The sequence below is a fragment of the Rhinichthys klamathensis genome, unplaced genomic scaffold (assembly GCF_029890125.1).
Source record: "Rhinichthys klamathensis goyatoka isolate OS25496 unplaced genomic scaffold, OSU_Roscu_1.1 h1tg000338l_1, whole genome shotgun sequence".
Taxonomy (NCBI): domain Eukaryota; kingdom Metazoa; phylum Chordata; class Actinopteri; order Cypriniformes; family Leuciscidae; genus Rhinichthys; species Rhinichthys klamathensis.
The window spans coordinates 550,522-570,321 of record NW_026606852.1 but is presented as its reverse complement, the minus strand read 5'-3'; the positions used below and the strand labels follow the sequence as shown (position 1 = coordinate 570,321).

Here is a 19,800-nt window from a genome sequence, read left to right as displayed (position 1 = left end):
TTTTTAATATAATAATAAATGTTTCTTGAGCACCAAATCACCATGACTTCTGAAGGATCATATGACACTGAAGACTGGAGTAATGATGCTGCTTTGAATCGCAGGAATAAATGATATTATAAAGTATATTCAAACAGAAAACAGTTATTTAAAATTGTAATAATATTTCACAATATTACTATTTTTACTGTATTTTTATCAAATAGATGCAGTCTTGGTGAGCATAAGTTACTTTTTTTTTTTTACGTAAAAAAAAAAGAAAAAAAAAAAAAGAACTTTTTAACTGTAATGCATCTACATATATGTGTATTATTTATTTTTTAATATGCTAGCCAATTAAAACTAGTCTGTCATACTAGTCACAGTTGGTTGCTGGTGGATTAGTCACCCATTGTGATCCATCCCTTTGTTGAAAGCTACAGATGTTACCAAGTCTCTCAATCTAAAATCCAAAACAGACAGCAGCTAGATTACTATGAGAGAGACATTATGATTCTTTGTATTGTCTTTCAATTCCCCATTGTGAACGACTTCAGTCACTTGCCACTTCTTTCAAAGGAGACATCTGAGTTCCGTGTACAAAAGATCTCTTTTCAAAATCAAGACCATTGAACGCTAATTCCCCCTCTCTGACTTTTCAGGCTGTGAAGCAGATTTCACATAAAGAGATTAGATAACACACACTCACACACACACACTGCAGCGTACATCTGGAATGCATAATGACTCAGCACTTTCAATACTAAACATGAGCTGGCAGAGAGAAAGGACATGTCGGTTTTTCTTACATTCAATAGAGAAACACACAGAGTAAAAGAGGCAGAAAAGCTCCCTGAGGATCCATCATTTAAAAATTACAGATTAAGTGAACTGAGAAAATTTACCAGCCAGATTATGTATTCTGAATTTTTTATATAATAATAAAAATATATATAGGCATTATAGCTGTAAGACCGCAGGCCATTGCGTCTCATTTATATCTGCATCCCAAATGCATACAAATGGGTTTTTTTTTATGCAGAGTTGATGATTCATTAATAAGATCTTGCTGTGAATTGTGAATTCACAACACAATTTTGAACCAACTAAAACTACATGTACACAAAAATCACATTCTCCAGATGGCTGTAACGTGTATATTATGTTCTGTTTTGGTTTCATTTTCACTCTGTTTGCTCTGTTTCTGTTTGCCTGAGTTCCTAGTTTTCCTGGCTGTTTATTAGTTTCCACACATCTGTTTCTGTTCTCCTTGATTATGTTCCATGTGTATCTAGGCCTTGAGTTCTTTCTGTTCAGTGTTCGGTATCGTCAATGTTGATGTGGTTGAGTTAGGTTGTTCTCCTGCGATCAGTGTTCTGTTTTTGGATTTATTAGAGACTGTTTTTGTTCCCTATTCCTTTTGTTGTGTGCTTCATCATTACAGCCATACTTTACAATGGCATTAAAAAAGCAATTTTTTAAATATTTACTAGAAATGTAATCTAATAAATAACTAACTCTATAAAAGTTTATGTGCACCTGTTTTGAATCCCGCTGAAATGGTGCGTTCTGCTAACAAAAATGCGCAACTTATGATTTATGAATGAGGCCAGTTGTGTCAAAGTCTATTCACAACAACAGAACTGTTAGGTCCAATTTTCACATTCAATTTTTCTGTTCAGACCGATGCATAAAAAAACGGCAAATTCACTTTCTGACAGTAGGTGGCAGAAATACAACTCATAGTAACAAAAAAAAAAAATGATGGCAAGCAAATGTTAGTGTTAGTCTGAACACTTAACACAGCACTTTGTGTAAACAGGCCTTCAATTGCAGTGTCAAAATCTCACGGCATCTGCCACTAAATTGTGAGTTTTAGTGACTTAATGTGAGAAATATTACACATACTTGACATCACATGGAGAAAAAAACCGTTAGACACCATACATAAATATCTGTTATTTTCCTGAGTAAAAAATTCCTGACTTTATTTCCTGTTTTATTGTTTGTATCATTTCTAAATGTGATATTGCCATTCCTAATAAAGCTACCAGCCAACTGGTCAGTAACATCAACAGCCAATTTTTACTAGCACTTGGTGGGTGTTAATTTTGGACTGTCTGTGCACTGAATGAAACGACTGTCTGCAGTATTGATTATTACGCAGTTGCACGCAGGACTGCTAGGCAGTAATGATGAGCACGGGCAGATTCAGAGCTGTGATGGCTATATTTCTCATTGGGGTATGACCTGATTGAAAGATCATCATGATGGACTGTGAACTGCTGTCTTTGTCTGACTCCTGTGTGACTCACTTGCACTTGTGTCTCCAGCCCGTCTCCGGTCGGGTGTCTTAGTACTCAGCGTGTGTGTGTGTGTGTGTGTGTGTGTGTGTGTGTGTGTGTGTGTGTGTGTGTGTGTGTGTGTGTGTGTGTGTGTGCGTGTGTGTGTGTGTGTGTGTGTGCGTGTGTGCGTGTGTGTGTGTGTGTGTGTGTGTGTGTGTGTGTGTGTGTGTGTGTGTGTGTGTGTGTGTGTGTGTGTGTGTGTGTGTGTGTGTGCGTGCGTGTATGCGTGTGTGTGTGTGTGTGTGTGTTTTTGTGAGGGCCGCTGATGTTAAGCAGGACTGACGCAAGGCAGTCAGCCAGCCAGCCTCCTTAAACACACACACACACACACACAGTTACTTATGTGGAACTCTGCAACTTGCTTCATATTGACATTTGGATATTTTTGCTTTAGCTTCTTTTTCCTGAAACAATTATTCTCTCATTTTTTCATTTTCATTTTTTTTTCTCCAGAGAAAAACTGTTGCTTTGAGGTTGCTCTTTCAAACAGTTCCAGTTGTGTTTAGAGACACCCAATAATCGCTGGGGTAATCGTTATTTTTTTGTATAATACACTTAAAAACATATTTAGGCCTAAATTTAAAGGGCTCATGAAATGGAAAATCAAAATGTTCTTGATATTTACACATGTAAGAGACCACTCTAAGATAAACACAAACAGCAAGTTTCAGAACTCAAACTAACAGTTTTAATATATAAATAAATATCATTTTCAACCCTTCTGAAATACCCAGATTTTTTTTTAGTTATTTTTTTTATTTTTTTATTTCATTTATATAGCGCTTTCATATGTACTACTGTACACCCAAAGCGCTTTACAATCATATTAGGGGTTCTCTCCTCAACCAGCACCAGTGAACCGATGAACGGTGAACAGTGAACAGATTTGAATTCAAGAGAATCCTAATGTCAACACACGTATGTCCATCAATCACAAGAGCGATAGTGCTGTTGGATAAAGATGTCAAGTAAGACCGTCAAACTCAGGCTTTGTTCTGTCAGCGGATGTAAAGAAACTGCAACTCCAAAAAGTTTGAATAGCATTCCTAAAGATGTGAGCATTACAAATGCATGGCTGAAGTTTACTTTTAATGACATGCCTGAATGACTGAAAGATAAAGTTTTCGTTTGTTCTGCACATTTCACAACAGACTGTTTTGTTAATTATTCTCAACATGCTGCCGTTTTCTCTTTTTTTATTGGAAGATACAGCAATCCCAAGCTTTTTGTCCTCTGAGGCAACACAGGTAAGTACATTTCTTTTTAATTTTACAGTGTGTTTGTAATAAACATCAAACCAGTGTTTAACTCTATTAAGACACCAAGTGTATCATTGTTTTTGTGTGGCTAATACAATCGTTACATACCCAGATCAGAAATATTTACTTTAAATTGGTTTCATTTGTTTATTATGTGAGTTAATTATATTTTATTCTGGTTTATGTTACCATTGTTATTATTAAGTTAACGCTTCAGTGTGTAGCTTGTGTTTTACTGCCGTCGTCTTTTAAGAAATTTGTTAACAGTAATCCGTATAAAGAGATTGTCAGCATGTGGTTTTGCGACATGCACATAGACGAAGGAATTTCTAAACACAACAGTCTTTATTCTCAAACTAAACACTCAGGAGATCACTAGAGACAGGAATAAGTAATGTAAGCCACACATAAAGCAAACAAGAACCGATAAAGGACTGAACTAAACTGGCGGTATAAATACAGAGGGCAAGCAAAAGAACTAAACTAGACACAGGTGATACCAATACATAACCAATTGAGATGCATGGATCAGCAATAGTGTCACCCGAATCCACTGTTAAAATTAAATCATCCACCCGCACCCACACGAATCAATAATTTCCTCTGATTTAAATATCCTCACCCGACCCGCACCAGATCGAGGTGTTTTACACAGATAGTAAAAATGAGTAAGAACAGGTCAAATTAATGTAATAGTACTAAATAAATATTCCTTGTTCCGCAGCTAGCCATATTTTAAAGTCCCCCTGTGGTGAAAATCAAGCTTTTAATGTTGTTTAAATGTCTATGTGGTGTTTTGAATATGCTTTCAGACAAACCATGTGCAAATTCATCAGTCAACACCATTGCCATTTAGGCCTAAATATTTTAAATCTAATATTCTCTATTTGCTCCATACATGCTCCAAGTATTTGAGCCAGTCTGGATCTCTCCATGAACGCCCTCCATGAAATCCACTCCGATTCCACCCGTGTCCCTTGGCCAAACAGAACAGCACCACTCCGCATGTGTGTGTGTGTCTAGTTCAGAGCTGTGTGATCTTCAAAAGCTTCTACAACATTAGGGATTAGCCTGACCACTAGGTTTGTTCACTGTTTTGCCTCCTGTCATTACTGATTTATCAGCTGCCAAGTCTCTGTAGTCGTGCTAGGGTGACTGCAGGCCAGCGGCTCAAAAGAACAACTTTTAGTTGAGCACTAACACTGTGGTTCTTAACTAGTGTTGCTTAAGGACCCAGGTTTTACAATGCACACCAAGTGGCCATGCAATATAGTACCAACATATTTTATCATACAAAAGAAAACAAAAGTGCCCTTAAAATGTGTAATATTACCTGCATATATTAACTGTACATACAACATACAAAAATATTAATATGACACAGACTACATGGGGAATTGAACATTTTTGTTTCAAAATATCTATGCTTCAACAGCATAGATATTCCTGGCTGGGACCAGGAAGTTGGAATGGGAACATTGGAAGAGGTCCGCTGAGATGGACTGGCCAGCTTGCATCGACTCCGGGACGACGATGGTAACCAGCACTGGTTACCATCCCAGCATTGAGCGCTTGAAACCAAAGTCCACTAGTGCACATACGCGGAATGCATCTTTCTGTGCTCACGGAAAAAGGAGTATACTGTGAAAGGCTGTGCACGAAACAGAGCGAAACGTGGAAAATTAAGGAGGAATGGGCTTAAGCTTTAAATGTTTAAATATAGTTTAAGTGGAGCAAATTGTAACACTTTTAATGCAAGTCTAATTTTACACAAGATGCTTTTCATTTTTGTAGCTGATTGTGACCAAATACCTTGTGGTTTTTATCATCCCTGCAAAAAAATATGACCTATGCAAGAGTACATTCTGTTAACTGCTTAATGCTTAATACACTAAAGGAGGCTGTACTGTACCAACTGCTCCGGGGGGACAAAATGCCACTAGGTGGAACAAACTGTAATTTGCACTACTGTCTGTTCAAAATAAATGAAAAGAAACCTAGCATTGTGGATTTGATGCTTTTTTCTGGTAACACTTTAGTTTAGGGTCCAATTAACTAGTTGCTTATTAGCATGCATATTACTAGGATATTGGCTGTTTATTATTACTTATAGAGCACATATTAATGCCTTATTCTGCATGACCTTTTACTATATGCCGTGACTTCTGTATACCATTACACCCCTACAAAAAGAGTCCAAGTCCGTGACAACAGCTAACCTATTTGTTTTACTTTCTTTTTTCTCCAACCCTTTTAACAATGTTGTATTTCTACTTATCATGCTATCCTAACTCTGCATGATTATAGGGTTAGTTGCATTTTATTATTTGCATTTAGCTTTGTTTTCCCTGTCTGTGACCCTATTAGAATAAACGTGTAAGTTGTAACCCATTTTTGGGCCATGACCCACAAACTGAAAACCACTGCAATAACATGTCGATATGCACATTCAAACACTGGCAAGCCACTTCCAAAAAAAGCAAATGCACCAAGAGAGGGGTTTTACATGTTCACACTTGCTTTGTTTGACAAAAACATTCACAAACACTCCACACAGTTACTGAAGATACGTTCCACTTGTCCTAAAGCATTTGAAGTTTTCTAAAAATGCCGAGTAAAAAGGTTACCTCCTTCAGCTGGCATCTGGCTTAATAAAGTCTTCATCAAATCATTTATTATCAGGTATAAAGACCCTTAGAGACTCACACAAAGAACTCCAATCAGAACCGAAGAGGCATTTCTCCCAATTACAGTTCCAAGGAAAAGAAAGCCTGTGTTTTTGGAGGAGAAAACAGAAAGCACAGATTGCTTGTGTTTTAAAAAGTCTTTTTTATTCAGTATTTAGATACTGAAAAAAAAGAAACCTACTTTAGATATGGCTAGGGCTCCTATCTTATGGTCCACTGGGGAAAAATCACATGTCTGATTGCTTCTCAACAAGCAGCATACTGTAATATAAAGCATCATTCATGTCCGTAGCATAAACAGTGCATGACAACTTATGTACCAGAGTTTAAAACGTAGTGTTTGAGGATTAGAAGAAACTTGACGCTAAACACAGATAAAAGAGGGCAAAATGTTCTGTGTTCCGATCACTCAGACCACTTTCAGTGGTTTTGGGCAGTGGTCAAAAAGACATATGGCCATATCACATTTGTAGCACAAACATGAAAGCACATGACTACACTGAAGTAGCAGCTCCTCATGTAACATCACATGGAATCATTATGGCAAAACAGACATTTTAAAATTTGCTGACTGGGTAGATACATAACACAAAAAAATATATTTTAAAGAATGTTGAAGAGTTTCGTAAAACGGCCTTGTAATACACAATCGCCAGGGTCAAATGCTGTGACAATGCTGAATTTGGGACCAAAAATGCTCATAGTTCTGTGTAATAGCGGGTGTGTAGCGGGCAGAAGAAGACTCAAAGTCAAAAGGATCCAAATCAGACAGTTTTACTAATATAAATCACAGGTACAAACAGGCAGGCAGGATGACGGGCAGGATAACACACACGTTGAATACAACTAACAACCGACAAGGACAGACTGAACAGGAAGGAACTAAATACAGACACTAATGAACAGAAACCAGGTGACACAAATGAAGGTGATTAACTATGCACAGGTGACAACGATGATGACAGGCAGGTGCGAAAACATGAGGGATGCTGGGAAGTGTAGTGAAGAGGCGGAGACAAGACAGACTGTGACACACACTTTAAACTTGCTGAAAGGTTTGATTTCAACAGAAATCAATGATCAACTTCAGTCTTCACATAATAGTGTTTTAACAGATTCACGTTTACTTTTTACGATCTGGTGTCTCAATCAACAACATAACAACAGTATATGGACCCGCAAACATAGCCTGAAATGGTGAGCCCACAACTGGCAAAAGTACCATTACTTGGTCACTTGGCTGGAAAATGCAAACTTCAGCTCATCGGTTAAACAAACATTTTATTTTGTCTTGTGCTTGACTAAGATGTATTCTAGCTAGGTGACAATGAAAAATGTTGAGACATTTCTAGTGGACGTTGTTTTCAAACGCGTTTTTGAAGTCACTTGCACATGCAGTTTTGTACGCGGCTACGCGCACCATCCGCATGGAAACAAAAATTGGGCTGCATGCGGACAGTTGTGCGCAGACGTCCAAGGACCCTCCTGATGGCGAAAATTACATCACGCAGAGAGTCACATTCAGTCGTGGAAAGCGGACGGCCGAAGTATACTTTGGCCTTTACACTGCATTTAAGGTAAACACTGTACAAGTTCTTGCTTTTCCTGGGAATCAAACCCATGACCTTTGAGTTATCAGTTCCATGCTCTACTGTTCAAGCTATAGGAAGGCAGAAGTTCCACAGAAGAAAGAAAGTCATACAGGTTTGTCTCAAGGCACCAATGTTATGACAAATCGGCTCAAAGCCTGTGGGTTTTTGAGGTGAGTAACAGACTCCCAGGTCCCTCTACTGTCACACTGTAAAAAGACCCTGGCACTGGACCGACCGTGTAAACTTCTGTTCACTTCAGTACAGTGCTGAGCATGAAGGATGCCTTGAGATCAATTTTCAACAACCCAAACCATAAGGGACAAAACCCCAAATCAGTCAAAGCCGCCTGTCCATCTGATCAGAAGAACCAATGCCAATATGGAGCTGACGCATGCACATATCAGATTTACACCAGTAAACTGCAGAATGGCAGTTTGCAAAACAGATTGGCATCTGCAAAAGGTATGATGCACAACACACTTCAAAGGCCTATTAACCAGGACATTCATGTTTTGTGTCTCTTCTTCAATATCTATTGTGGTTGTTCATCAATATCTTTAACATCAGACCAGACTCTGAGAAAAATTAACTACAATTCTGCAACTGCTGATAAACACATCTTCTCTGCCACTCTTTGATGAGTCATCCAACTTTCATGAAAACGAAATGTTAAGTATGCACTTCCTGATGCAAACGTCGATTAAACGCAATGAAATATGAGTCACGTAGACTGTTTTCCAGTAAAATGAATAAGAATCCAATTAAAACATTCTGAAACAGAATGAGGGTGACAGAAACAAAACACACACTTTTGTTTTACCTGTTCCTTAAAAGATGCAACTAATGCAAAGTTGCAGCTAAGGCTCAACGTATACTTCATTTTTATGCGTACACTAGCGTATGTGTACAGTGTGCGTGACAGATTTCTTCATCCGTATAGTACACACATACATGGCCATTTTTTCTAACCATTTGCCAAGTGTACCACATGTGCAGTGAATGTTTTGCAATTAATTGTTCCACAAGATGGCAACACTGGTCTGGGCTACAGTTTTCCCCCTGGCCATTGTTTCATGGTAAAAAAAAAAAGGAAGATACTGAGGAAGAGACTACTGGAGACTGCAAAAATAATAGATGGCCGCGTTGACAGCTGAACCCTGAAGTGCATGTTGTACGCATTTGATAACATTTGACACATGCTCAAGTTTAATTTTTTTTCCAGTGTTTGCGCCATTTCTCTCCAAAATGTATGTGAGGTAAAGAGTCGATTCTCGTTTAAACTACAGTTTTGTGTATCTCTTAACCCCCTCACACAAGCGCTTGTGAAAGTCTAAGTCTATTGTTGCGCTCTCTAAAGCCCCTTTCACACAGCGCATTGATCCTGGGAAATTGCCAGGAAATTGCTAGAACGCCTTCTGTGTGAATGCAAACACGACCCGGGATTGATGCCGGATTGGGGACCTAGTAATATTGCCGTGTTCAGTCCCGGAACGCGCGCTGTGTGAACAAAAGCCGTAATCAATGCCGTGTCGTAATGATGACGCTGAAGTGAAGTGAAAGCAGGCTAGTGAAACGGTACGTAATAGTTTATGATCGAATCAGGGAAAAAAATGCACAAGCGTGGTTTCTCGAGAGAGAAATCGCAGCTCATAAGCAAATTTAAGACGCTGCTGAGACATTACATGTCACATCGATGTCACGTGTCTTTACAGGATTTTTACGGGCTGTGTGTGAACGCACTCTCTGATTCCGGAAAATCACTGGCAGTGTGAATAAACCAAAATCAAATGAACCCGGGTCAAATCCCGGGTCACTTTATCCGTGTATTTTCCGGAATCTCTGTGTGAAAGGGGCTTAATAGTTTGTTTTTGTTGTTCCATCCTGGCTAAAAAACTCAAGAATAAACCAACATGAACTCCATGTTGGTCCAGGCTAGTTTATGTTGGTTAGAGCTGGTATAGTGCTGGTCTAACTGCTGGACCAGAGCATAGTCATGTTGATCTCAAGAAAAACCAATCTGGTGTAGCTGGTCTACCAGCACTCACGCTTCCCATGCTGGGGACCAGAAAACCAACACCCAGCATCCCATGCTAGTCTCAGCATGCAAAACATAACTTATAGTGGTGATATTTCAATACAATGCTAAATCATAAATCAGATGTACCTATGTACAATAACATACCGATGTCCAGCAATCGATTTAAATAGTACATTGTGTTTAATTTGTCGTTTAATGAGATCAAATATGTGTTGGTGCCGAGGATTTTCAGGTGAAACAATGCATAGATCCATTAATGGTCCAGTGGCAGAACTTTTGCCAAGCGTGTCAGAGGTTCTGGGTTCTAATCCGTACTCGTATAGTTTTTTTGTTGTTTTTTTCTCATTAAAACCGATTATGTTTATCAGGGGTTGTATATCAAGCAGGGACACGTTTGTGTGCATTTTACATTGTGATTTCAACAGAACAAATAGAGAGTCTCCGCAACGGATTGAAGCGCGCGTCCGAGTGAAGACTGTGCGTTGGCCACAACAGAACACTGTATCCACGCCACTGATGGATCCACGCCAGCGACAACGAGCACTTTGATCACTTGATTTCAAAAACAACACATTTCAGCGCTAGATCGCCTCTTATTTAACAAACGAACGAAATTAATGCTCTGCTAGTTAACTAGAGATGTTTTGTTTATTTGTATTAGTTACATCTGTGCCGCGAGATGTTTCAAAAGTGGTGGGGACAATATCGACCATGGCAAAAAGTGGTGGGGACATGTCCCATCTGTGCCGCGAGATGTTTCAAAAGTGGTGGGGACAATATCGACCATGGCAAAACGCCCCACCCGCAAATTACGCCTATGTGCGACTCGCATAACACCAGAGCTACTAGCATTGACATGAATAGGAATGCTAACGGTTAACTCTTTCCAGATTTATTAAACCTCTTTGGGTTATGATTGCTAAGGTGCTTGGTGGCATCTTGTCTCAGAGATAACCATTCAAAATACAACATATGCCTTTCCAAAACATGACAATTGTTTGCCTCTCTTCGTATGACTATTCCTGGAGAAATTCCTGGCTTACAGTTTTGCAAACTGTGCCATTACACCACTGATTGTGCGGACACAAGGTCTGTGTAAACACGAGGAGATGTTTGATATGCAGCATCTAGATCAGTGTGAGAGGCAAGTGATCATATGTTCTGCCTCCAGGAGCAGGAGTTGAGCCGAGAGGATGAAGGACCTCTTGAAGTGGGCCATCTCTGATGTGTATCCAGGGAAGGCAGGGGTATGATAGGATTTGGGCCGTAGCAAGTGTTCGTGATAGAGGCACATCTGGGAGGTTATCTGAGTGGAATCAATGCCACAGTGGATCTGGGTCCAATGATTGCACAAAAGTGTTTTTTTTTTTTTTCAGCTACACTGGAGGCAACATTAAGATCAGAAAGTTGCAGCTCTTCATATGTTTTCCAGAAAGAGCAGCTGCACAGACTCAGCAGAAGTCTGCATTTCAAACAATGGCATATGTTAATAGAACTATCCCATTTTCAGCTTTGAGTGTTCACTGTGTTCATTTTATTTAAAAATAAATGCATCTCGAAGGCCTGATGCCATACATTGTGTCTGTCACTATCATTTTATTTTATTTTTATTTCAAACATCCAGTGAGTATTTACTGTGTCAGACAGCACAGGACGTCTGTGTTTATAAGAAATATTGTATTAGGTATAATGGTTAACAGGGACATGATTCAAGCAGTCTTTAAATGACAGGTAATGCAATCACAGAAAGTTTGCAAGGATGTCTTACCTTCACTGGATGATCCGGACAAGTCAATAATGACAAAGACCTTCCCCTCTGGCTCCAAGTCTATCTGTAAGGACCATCCAGAAAAGAAAATTATGTTTCAGCAGCAAAGCAAAGGAACATCTTCAATAATCTTCACTGGCCTCTATACTCAATGCAATAATTTTAAGAGTCAACTTAATGTTCTAGAGTAAACACATTTTCTGAAAAAAAGCAGACTGGATCTTTATAACAATAATAGGTGTTACAATTTCTCCCAATAAATTCCCAACACTTACAAATAAGTAAGAACTAGGAATTTATCACAAATAATCCAACTATATTAGCAGTACCAGAATAGTTTTTTTTTTTTTGCTTGCTTATACATCATCTATATTTTTAAACTAAAATCTTTGTTGAGAGACTTGAATACATGCTAAATTGTATATAAATATGTTTTAGCAGTTTATTTTCTAAATTATTTAACAAAATACATAATTTTTGGCTAACATGCTGGTGTTTTAAATAATCGGATTAATCCACCATGTTGGAAATGTGTGTGTTTCATGCCCATTTGAACCAAGTGGATTTTGAAAGCCAAAACTAAAGGTTCAGTCATCATTTACACACTCTCATGAAGCTCAAAAACCCATTTGAATTTTCCCAGTGGAACAAAAAAGATATTATCAAAATGTCAAAGTTGCTTTTTTGTAGCAAAAATGCATGATGATCACACAGTCAAGTTCAGATGTAATTCTGTTGTATTAAAAAAATACATCCATGTGCATACTATACATACAATAAATTAGTGTCGGTAATTTCATGCTTCATTAGATTTGCACACCACCTGCGAAAGCCTTACTGATCAGTAATGATACTAATGGAAATAAACAAGCACACATGGTCAGGATTAGCCGAATAAATGCTGAATATGTGGCACCAGCAGAGGAAACAGCACAGTATCTAAGTGAACATGAGCCCTGTGAGGGTTGTGCTGAGGCAGAAATGACTGATATTAGGCCCAGTTCTCCTCTCAGCAGCTAATGACAGCATAACGGCTGTTCCATCAAAACCAGATTAAAGCAGGAAATGGAGGGAGGATGTGGGGATGAGTGGAGAGATTTGTACATGCTATGAGAGTAAAGTGAGAGAGAGAGAGAGAGAGAGAGAGAGAGACAGTGAGGATGTGTGTGGGAGTTGGGTTAGAGGCGAGCCGTATCATGTTAGTGCAGTCAACACAGGTTTTACACAGGATGCACCAGTGCAAAGAAGAAAAAAACCTGCTGCAAGCGCACGCACACGCAAAATTCACACTCCCAATACAAAAAGCGCCGGTATCAAAAGTGAAATAGCTGAGATTCTTAAATATTCACTAAATCACATACATTAACATGGCGAAATAGATTTCATGAGACAAAACTGTTCGTTAGCAGGCAGAATACACGTCTATTGCAGTTCAAAAAGTTTGGGGTCAGCAATATTATTTTAATGTTTTTTTTTTAAGAAATGTCGGAAGTATGCTCACCAAGCCATTTATTTGATCAAAATACAGAAAAAAAGTAATACTGTGAAATATTATAACAATTCAAAAATAATTGTTTTCTATTATAATATATTTTAAAATACAATTTATTCCTGTGCTTGTCAGGATTATGTTATAGTCTGTTTAGTTTTCATTGTGTTTTGGTTTCGTTTTCCCTGTTCCTGTTTTTCCTGAGTTCTGTTTGCTACTCAGGCCAGGGTACTTTTACACGACACTGATGTACTAAAAGCGGAAATGTTTTTCCTTCACGTTTTTCACGAACAGACGGCAAGGTTGTCGAACCGATCCCCGTTTACATGGAGACAATAACAGTACAGTTTTTAAAACCTTGCACTTTGAAACCTGTTTTCAAAAGTTTGCATTTTCAGGCCCCCAAAATGCTGTTGTCGTTTTCCGTTTTTAGTTGGAAACTGTGTCGTGTAAACGGCCCCTTATTAGTTACTGATCATGTTCACCTGTTGTTCATTGCATTTCCTCGTTATCTTCGTATATTTAAGGGGCTGTTTACACGACATGGTTTTCAACTAATAACAAAATAAAATTATGCATTTTGGTCGTTCATTTACGCAACAACAGCGTTTTGGGTGCCTGAAAACACAAACTTTTGAAAACGCTCATTTTTTTTCAGTATTCTTTAATCAATAGAAAGTTCAAAAGAACAGCATTCATTTGAAATAGAAATCTTTTGTATTATAAATGTCTTTACTGTCACTTTTGATCAATTTAATATATCCTTGCTGAATAAAAATATTAATTTATTTAAATATATACAGTATATATAGAAATTGCTTACTGCACCTTTAAAAGTACCATAAATATTCAATTAAATTCCCTAGATTCTCATTTAGGGTATGTTTACATGACAACTAAAAACAAACAAGTTCAAATGTGATAACGGTATCGTTTTTCAAAACGTGCACTTCAAAACTTTGCAGAATTTATGAATATTCAAATTAAACTTAAATTTTTCAAAGCACAACTTGTCTTTTAATGCCCTGAGGCTGCTGTGGGGTTTCTTCACTCGTTGCATGATAAAGGATGAATGAATCAGGATTTTACAAAATCCATACTGGAGGGCCTCCAGAACATTCATGATGCAGTGATTTACTGGTCTTTAGAATGCTTGCTATAGTGTTTGTTATCCCAAATGACCTTGTGACCTTCTCTCTGCCTCCCACTTCCTGTGATGTCATGCTGAAGCTGATCTCTGAATGCTTTTTGTCTTGCAGGTGTGACGACACAATAAATATAGCAGCTACAGTAGTTGTAGCAGGAAAGAGAATGAGTGAATGTTTAAGTCTGGAAATATTGTGTGTATGAGCAGCTTTGTGTTCCACAAATGAAAGTAAGTCATACAGTTTTGGAATACAGTAAATAAACGATGACATTTTTATTTTTATTCGAATTACTCCTTAAAGGGGTCATATAATGGTACATGCACTTTTACAAGTTGATTGTACTGAAATGTGTGTTGGCAGTGTCTGTACACAACCATCATATAATGATAAAAATCCATCCAGTGGTTTTGTTTTAATCTCCTTATATGTTTTCCCCTGCCTCAAATCGAGCCGTTCGAGCTTGTGACGTCACACGCTCGGAAGCCCCTCCCCTCCCACGATTGTTGATTGACAGGAGCGTTTCAACACAGACCCGCCCTCGCTCATGAGGGAGCTGTCAATCATAGTCTCCGTGGCGCGGACCGGCGCGGTCATTGTTGATATGCTGGAGCACTGTCTATGAGCAGAATGGCGTCTAAGCGATTGTGGTGTTCTGTTCTTGGGTGTAATAAGGAACACAGCAGTCATTTTAATGTTCCTAAATCCGAACCGATGAAGACGCAGTGGCTGTGTTTGTTTTCGAAGGGAATATTCCCCACGAGCAACGTCAATGCTCTCATGTTTGCGCGAATCATTTCACACACCAGACTGCTTTATAAACGAGGATCAGTAAAGCTGGATTTGCTAAGAAGCTGCTCATGAAAAAAGGATCGGTACCAGATATTCGTGTTCCTGCTGAATCTCCAGAAGAACGGAAGTGAGTGTAACGTTTTATTAAACTTTATATTAATATATTAATCTTTGCAAATCGCTAGCTGCACGCTTCACAATGAATGCGTCTAAGGTTTACACTCAGGGTACATTACAGCATGTTTTCTATGTATGACGTTCTCAATATAATTCATAATCCCACGTTTATACTGAACAACGCGTTATGGTTATTGTGTTATTGTGTTATAAACGGTGTATGCACAGAACAGAGAGGCGGGGTGAGCAAAGCTCATTATCATTTAAAGTCATATGCACTGAAACGGCATGCTGAAACAGAGCTGTTTTTGACCAGGTAAAATAAGTGTTTTCTTACAATACTAATGAGAATTTTTAATTAAAGTATATTACAAACTTTTAATTTAGACCCTAAAGAATCATATTAGCTTGTACAAAAATGGCATTATATGACCCCTTTAATTAACTGTATGAATTTAGGAAATATTTTGTAACATTGATTGTGGCTGTTTTTACTCAACAATTTAATGTTTCATTTGCATCTATTTGGGTGATCTTGATGTTTTTTTCCACCAGATATATTTAACAGAGAAACCGTGCCAACTCCATTTCTGTCCTATTGCAGCAGAGGAACTGTGTGAGGTGGAGACGTGACGTGTGTGTTTGACAGCATCCAGATGTTCCCTTATTACATATATAGTTGTGGCGAGCAGGACGAGGCCGAGGGACGCGAGAGAATGGCGCGAGGCCGGTGGCGTGAGTGATAATGAACGACACCTGTGAGACGCACCGGTCTCACATCTCTCACGGAGGAGCGGAAGCATAAAGAAGGAGCGACGACAGTGAAGATCGAGAGAGGAACAGGCCTGAACCTATGTTGTGTTCTCTCTTTCTCTTTTGTGTAGCCAGCAGTCGTCCGCGAGGGGCTGCTGGCTTATACTTTCATTTTGTATGTGTTCATTTTATTATTAAATTGTTGAATGTTCGCCGGTTCCCGCCTCCTTCTTCCCATAACAACTGAACCCCGTTACATCAGTAAATATTTTTTAGTATACAAATGTAAACATTTCTATCATACTTATTTTTGACACACAGTGACGCATGCAAACACACCAAAATAAAAAATTGCTCAGCTAGATTCAATTCAGGCACTTTCCTCTCATCCGCCTCCACACGGCCACATACAATATGTTTAGGTATTCATTCATTCATATCCTTGCTTCATGGTCATATGTGGTCGAACAGCCGCAAAAGTCTCCCTCGTCTACTTTATCGTACATCCTTATATGTAATTTTATAAATACTTACAATTGTTTTTGAAATATGGTATACTGCTGAATGTAACTGGCAAGCATTTATGGTAAAACTAAAACATGCTTTAATTTCATTTCTATTGAAATTTGTATGTAATGCATTTCAATCTATTTGTAATTATTTTAAGTTGCAATTTAGTACATATAAAATACTGCATATAAATTTTAAATGTAATATTGACATAATAACACTACAGTTAAAATGATAATGAAGTACTTTACATGTGATTTAGTATTTTAGTCAACACATCAAAATAAGTGTACTTTCTTAAAAAGTACAACTAAAGATTATTAAAACATAATGACTTGAATTGTACTTTAAGGTAAAACTTAATTTGACATTATTAATAAAAAGTGCAGTGTTTGTGTTGTTTTAAGTCAAGAAAGTGTGCTCTCTTTAAGTATAATTAAATGATCTTTATTTCAGTAATATTATATTATCCGCAAGTACAGTTTTAAAAAAAACTATATATATACTTGTAAGATTTGAAGTACACTATAAGTGTACATTCAAAAAAATAAAGCACACTTCTCTTTCAAAAGGGATTAAACAGTGTGTGTGTGTGTGTGTGTGTGTGTGTGTGTGTGTGTGTGTGTGTGTGTGTGTGTGTGTGTGTGCGTGCAAGCATGCGCATGTGTGTGTGTGTATACATGTCGACTGACAATGGAAAACATAGAAACAAAGAGGGTGTTTATTTCATCTCTGTCAATCATTAATAAAGAGACAGCTGGAGGAACGGTCACTTTGGCCTCGACCCTAGACACACAACCTCTGACCATGTGTCAGACTCAACCTCCACCCTCCAGTTCTCTGAGCCCTCATATTCAAAAATAAATATCACACTTAAAAGTGAAGTATATATAATGTTGTTATACTTAAAGTATATAATGCTAACCAATGACAGACAGGGATGGAAATACATTTTTGCAAACCAACACACTGTTGTGCAGGGATAGGGCTGCACGATTATCTGTTTTTGCTACAAAAATAGTTCCAATCAAAGCCACAGCAGAACTGTTTTGCATCTTCGAGCAACATACAGCTGTGTTTTGTTACTGAATAAATCAGTTGAAAAACTGATTTAATGACTCATTCATTAAGACAGTCAATAGGCTTGATCGACCTGAAGCGCACTGCACAGCCCGATCGGTGTATCACATCCAGTTCCACGAGAGCGATTAGAGAGCAGAATGAATGAATCATGAATGAATCAGCCGTTTGAACGAATCGGATGAATGAGTGACTCAATGGTTGCATCCGAAATCGCATACTTTCCTACTATATAGTAGGTGAAAAACAGTATGTGACAAAAGAAGTATGTCCGAATTCACAGTACTCATTAAAGTGCAGGCAAAAGTACCCGTACAACCTATAGTTCTGGCGAGATTGGCATATGGGCACTTTCCCATGAGGCCACAGGAGAGGTTTTGTCAATGGCAGTGAAGCGACACAACTGACATTGGTAGGTCACGTGATAATGACAGCATGGCAAATGTCCAGATTACATTCATACTACACACACATTCGTACTACATAGTACCTACTCAAGATGTGATTTCGGACACAGCCAATGACTCACTCATTAAGAGTGACTTGCCGATACCTACTGGCAATTTTAGTTTCATATTTAAGTTCATATCTTAATTTTTCAAAACTCATTTCATATTTAAATATTCAATGTTTAAAACATAAATCTCAAATGTAACTGTACCTGTAGGTTAATAGATCAAAAGATCTAAAGAGGCAGCTTCTATGCCACCCAAGAGATTTTTTCGTTACGGATTTAATTTGATTGGTAGCTCTATAGTGTCTTTTAATTCTAATTGAATTTATTGATTAAAAGTAAGAATCTGACATAAAAGATGACGCATACATTTAATCAGGTTAAAAAAATTTTTTCAAAATGCCCATAAACGATAAAAATATATTTAAACTTCACTGCTGTGAACTAAACGCACATAATATGAAGAATATCTAAACAAAGCTTTTGGAGTCAGCTGTCCACGGCAGTCCTAAACCTGAAGGTGCCAATAACACACTCAGCAAAATATTCTCTTAATTATCATTATCGACAAAATCCCAGAAAATATTGAAATATAATTTTCCTCAATATCGCACATGTTGTGTAGACGTGATGTGAGGAAAGAACATGGAGAATAATGAAAGATGAAAAGAGAGAAAGCAAGCGCAGGTGAAAGAGGACAGCTGTCCAGGCAGAACATGTTGTGTTTTATCTCTCGGATGACAGTGTGTTTAGCCGCTTGCGGAGTGTGTGTTCATATGAGGGGTGACGCACACCAGATCCCTCAAGCTAATTGAGACTCCACTGAAACACAAACATACACATAAACCTGGACAGAGAGAAATAATATCCCTGCGATAACCAAATATTTTCAAGTCTCTAAATACAAAACGTATTGATGCAGCAGCTAAATGTCCACAGTGTTTGTTTCAGGGCCTTTAGCATCAATCATAAGAACGGTTGAAATATTTGGGTTTCAATTGGGTAGTAAACAGGTTTAATGCAGCCAAGTTATGATTGATTGTAGTTAAGAGATGAACGCACATGAAAGCCGTGTTTACCGTGTTAACTGGTGAAAGTATTTTCTTTGAGTCCTGAGACTCTTAACTTTCCGAGTTGGACTGCACAATGAATAAATGAAAACCTGTACTACTGAAAACATTTCCGATAACTGTGTGAGGCAGCTCAGAAATGATAAAATACCAATATAAATCATTGATTGCACACCTAATGCACATCATTTTTTCTCTTCATTTTGTTCCATTAGAGTAAGTGAATATGTCATTTCCCAACAGATTCATTTTGTTCCGACCAAAATTGCTTGAAAGCACATTACAAAAGTGAGATCTTCTGAAAAGGATGTGAAGTCAGCATAAGTGCTGTGTTATTAAGGTTGCCTCATGTACCACTTTCGAAAAATCCCCATATTTGTTAACGAGCATTTGGAATTTTCTATTTCCACTGGGCATGCCATCTACAAACATTGGAAAATTAAAATAAAATAAATAATATATGAAAGACATAATACTAATATAATAAATGGCAGTTCATTACACTACGATATGTTGCTGGGATGACATATTTTTGTAGGGAAAAACCTGTAAAAGAATGATCACTTCCGGTTCCATCGTCCTGAAGTCAATAGGTTTTTTGAAAGGATTTTCGGTTAAATGCCTACAATAAGGTCTGTGTTGGACAAAGGCTCGAGATATTATCACATTTTATTCTATGACATTAAATACATTAATGATTTCCCACTTGAGATTTTTAGTTT

The 19,800-nt window shown here is 37.9% G+C and overlaps 1 protein-coding gene across 2 annotated transcripts in view; it reads right to left on the bottom strand.

Moving 5' to 3' along the window:
• Positions 1-19,800, bottom strand: part of prkceb (protein kinase C, epsilon b) — a 114,784-nt gene that overhangs the window by 76,444 nt on the left and 18,540 nt on the right. For both annotated transcript variants that reach the window (XM_056272471.1, XM_056272470.1), the window contains exon 2: positions 11,669-11,732. In XM_056272471.1, the coding sequence (XP_056128446.1) occupies positions 11,669-11,732 (64 nt within the window). The remainder of the gene's footprint in view (positions 1-11,668; positions 11,733-19,800) is intronic.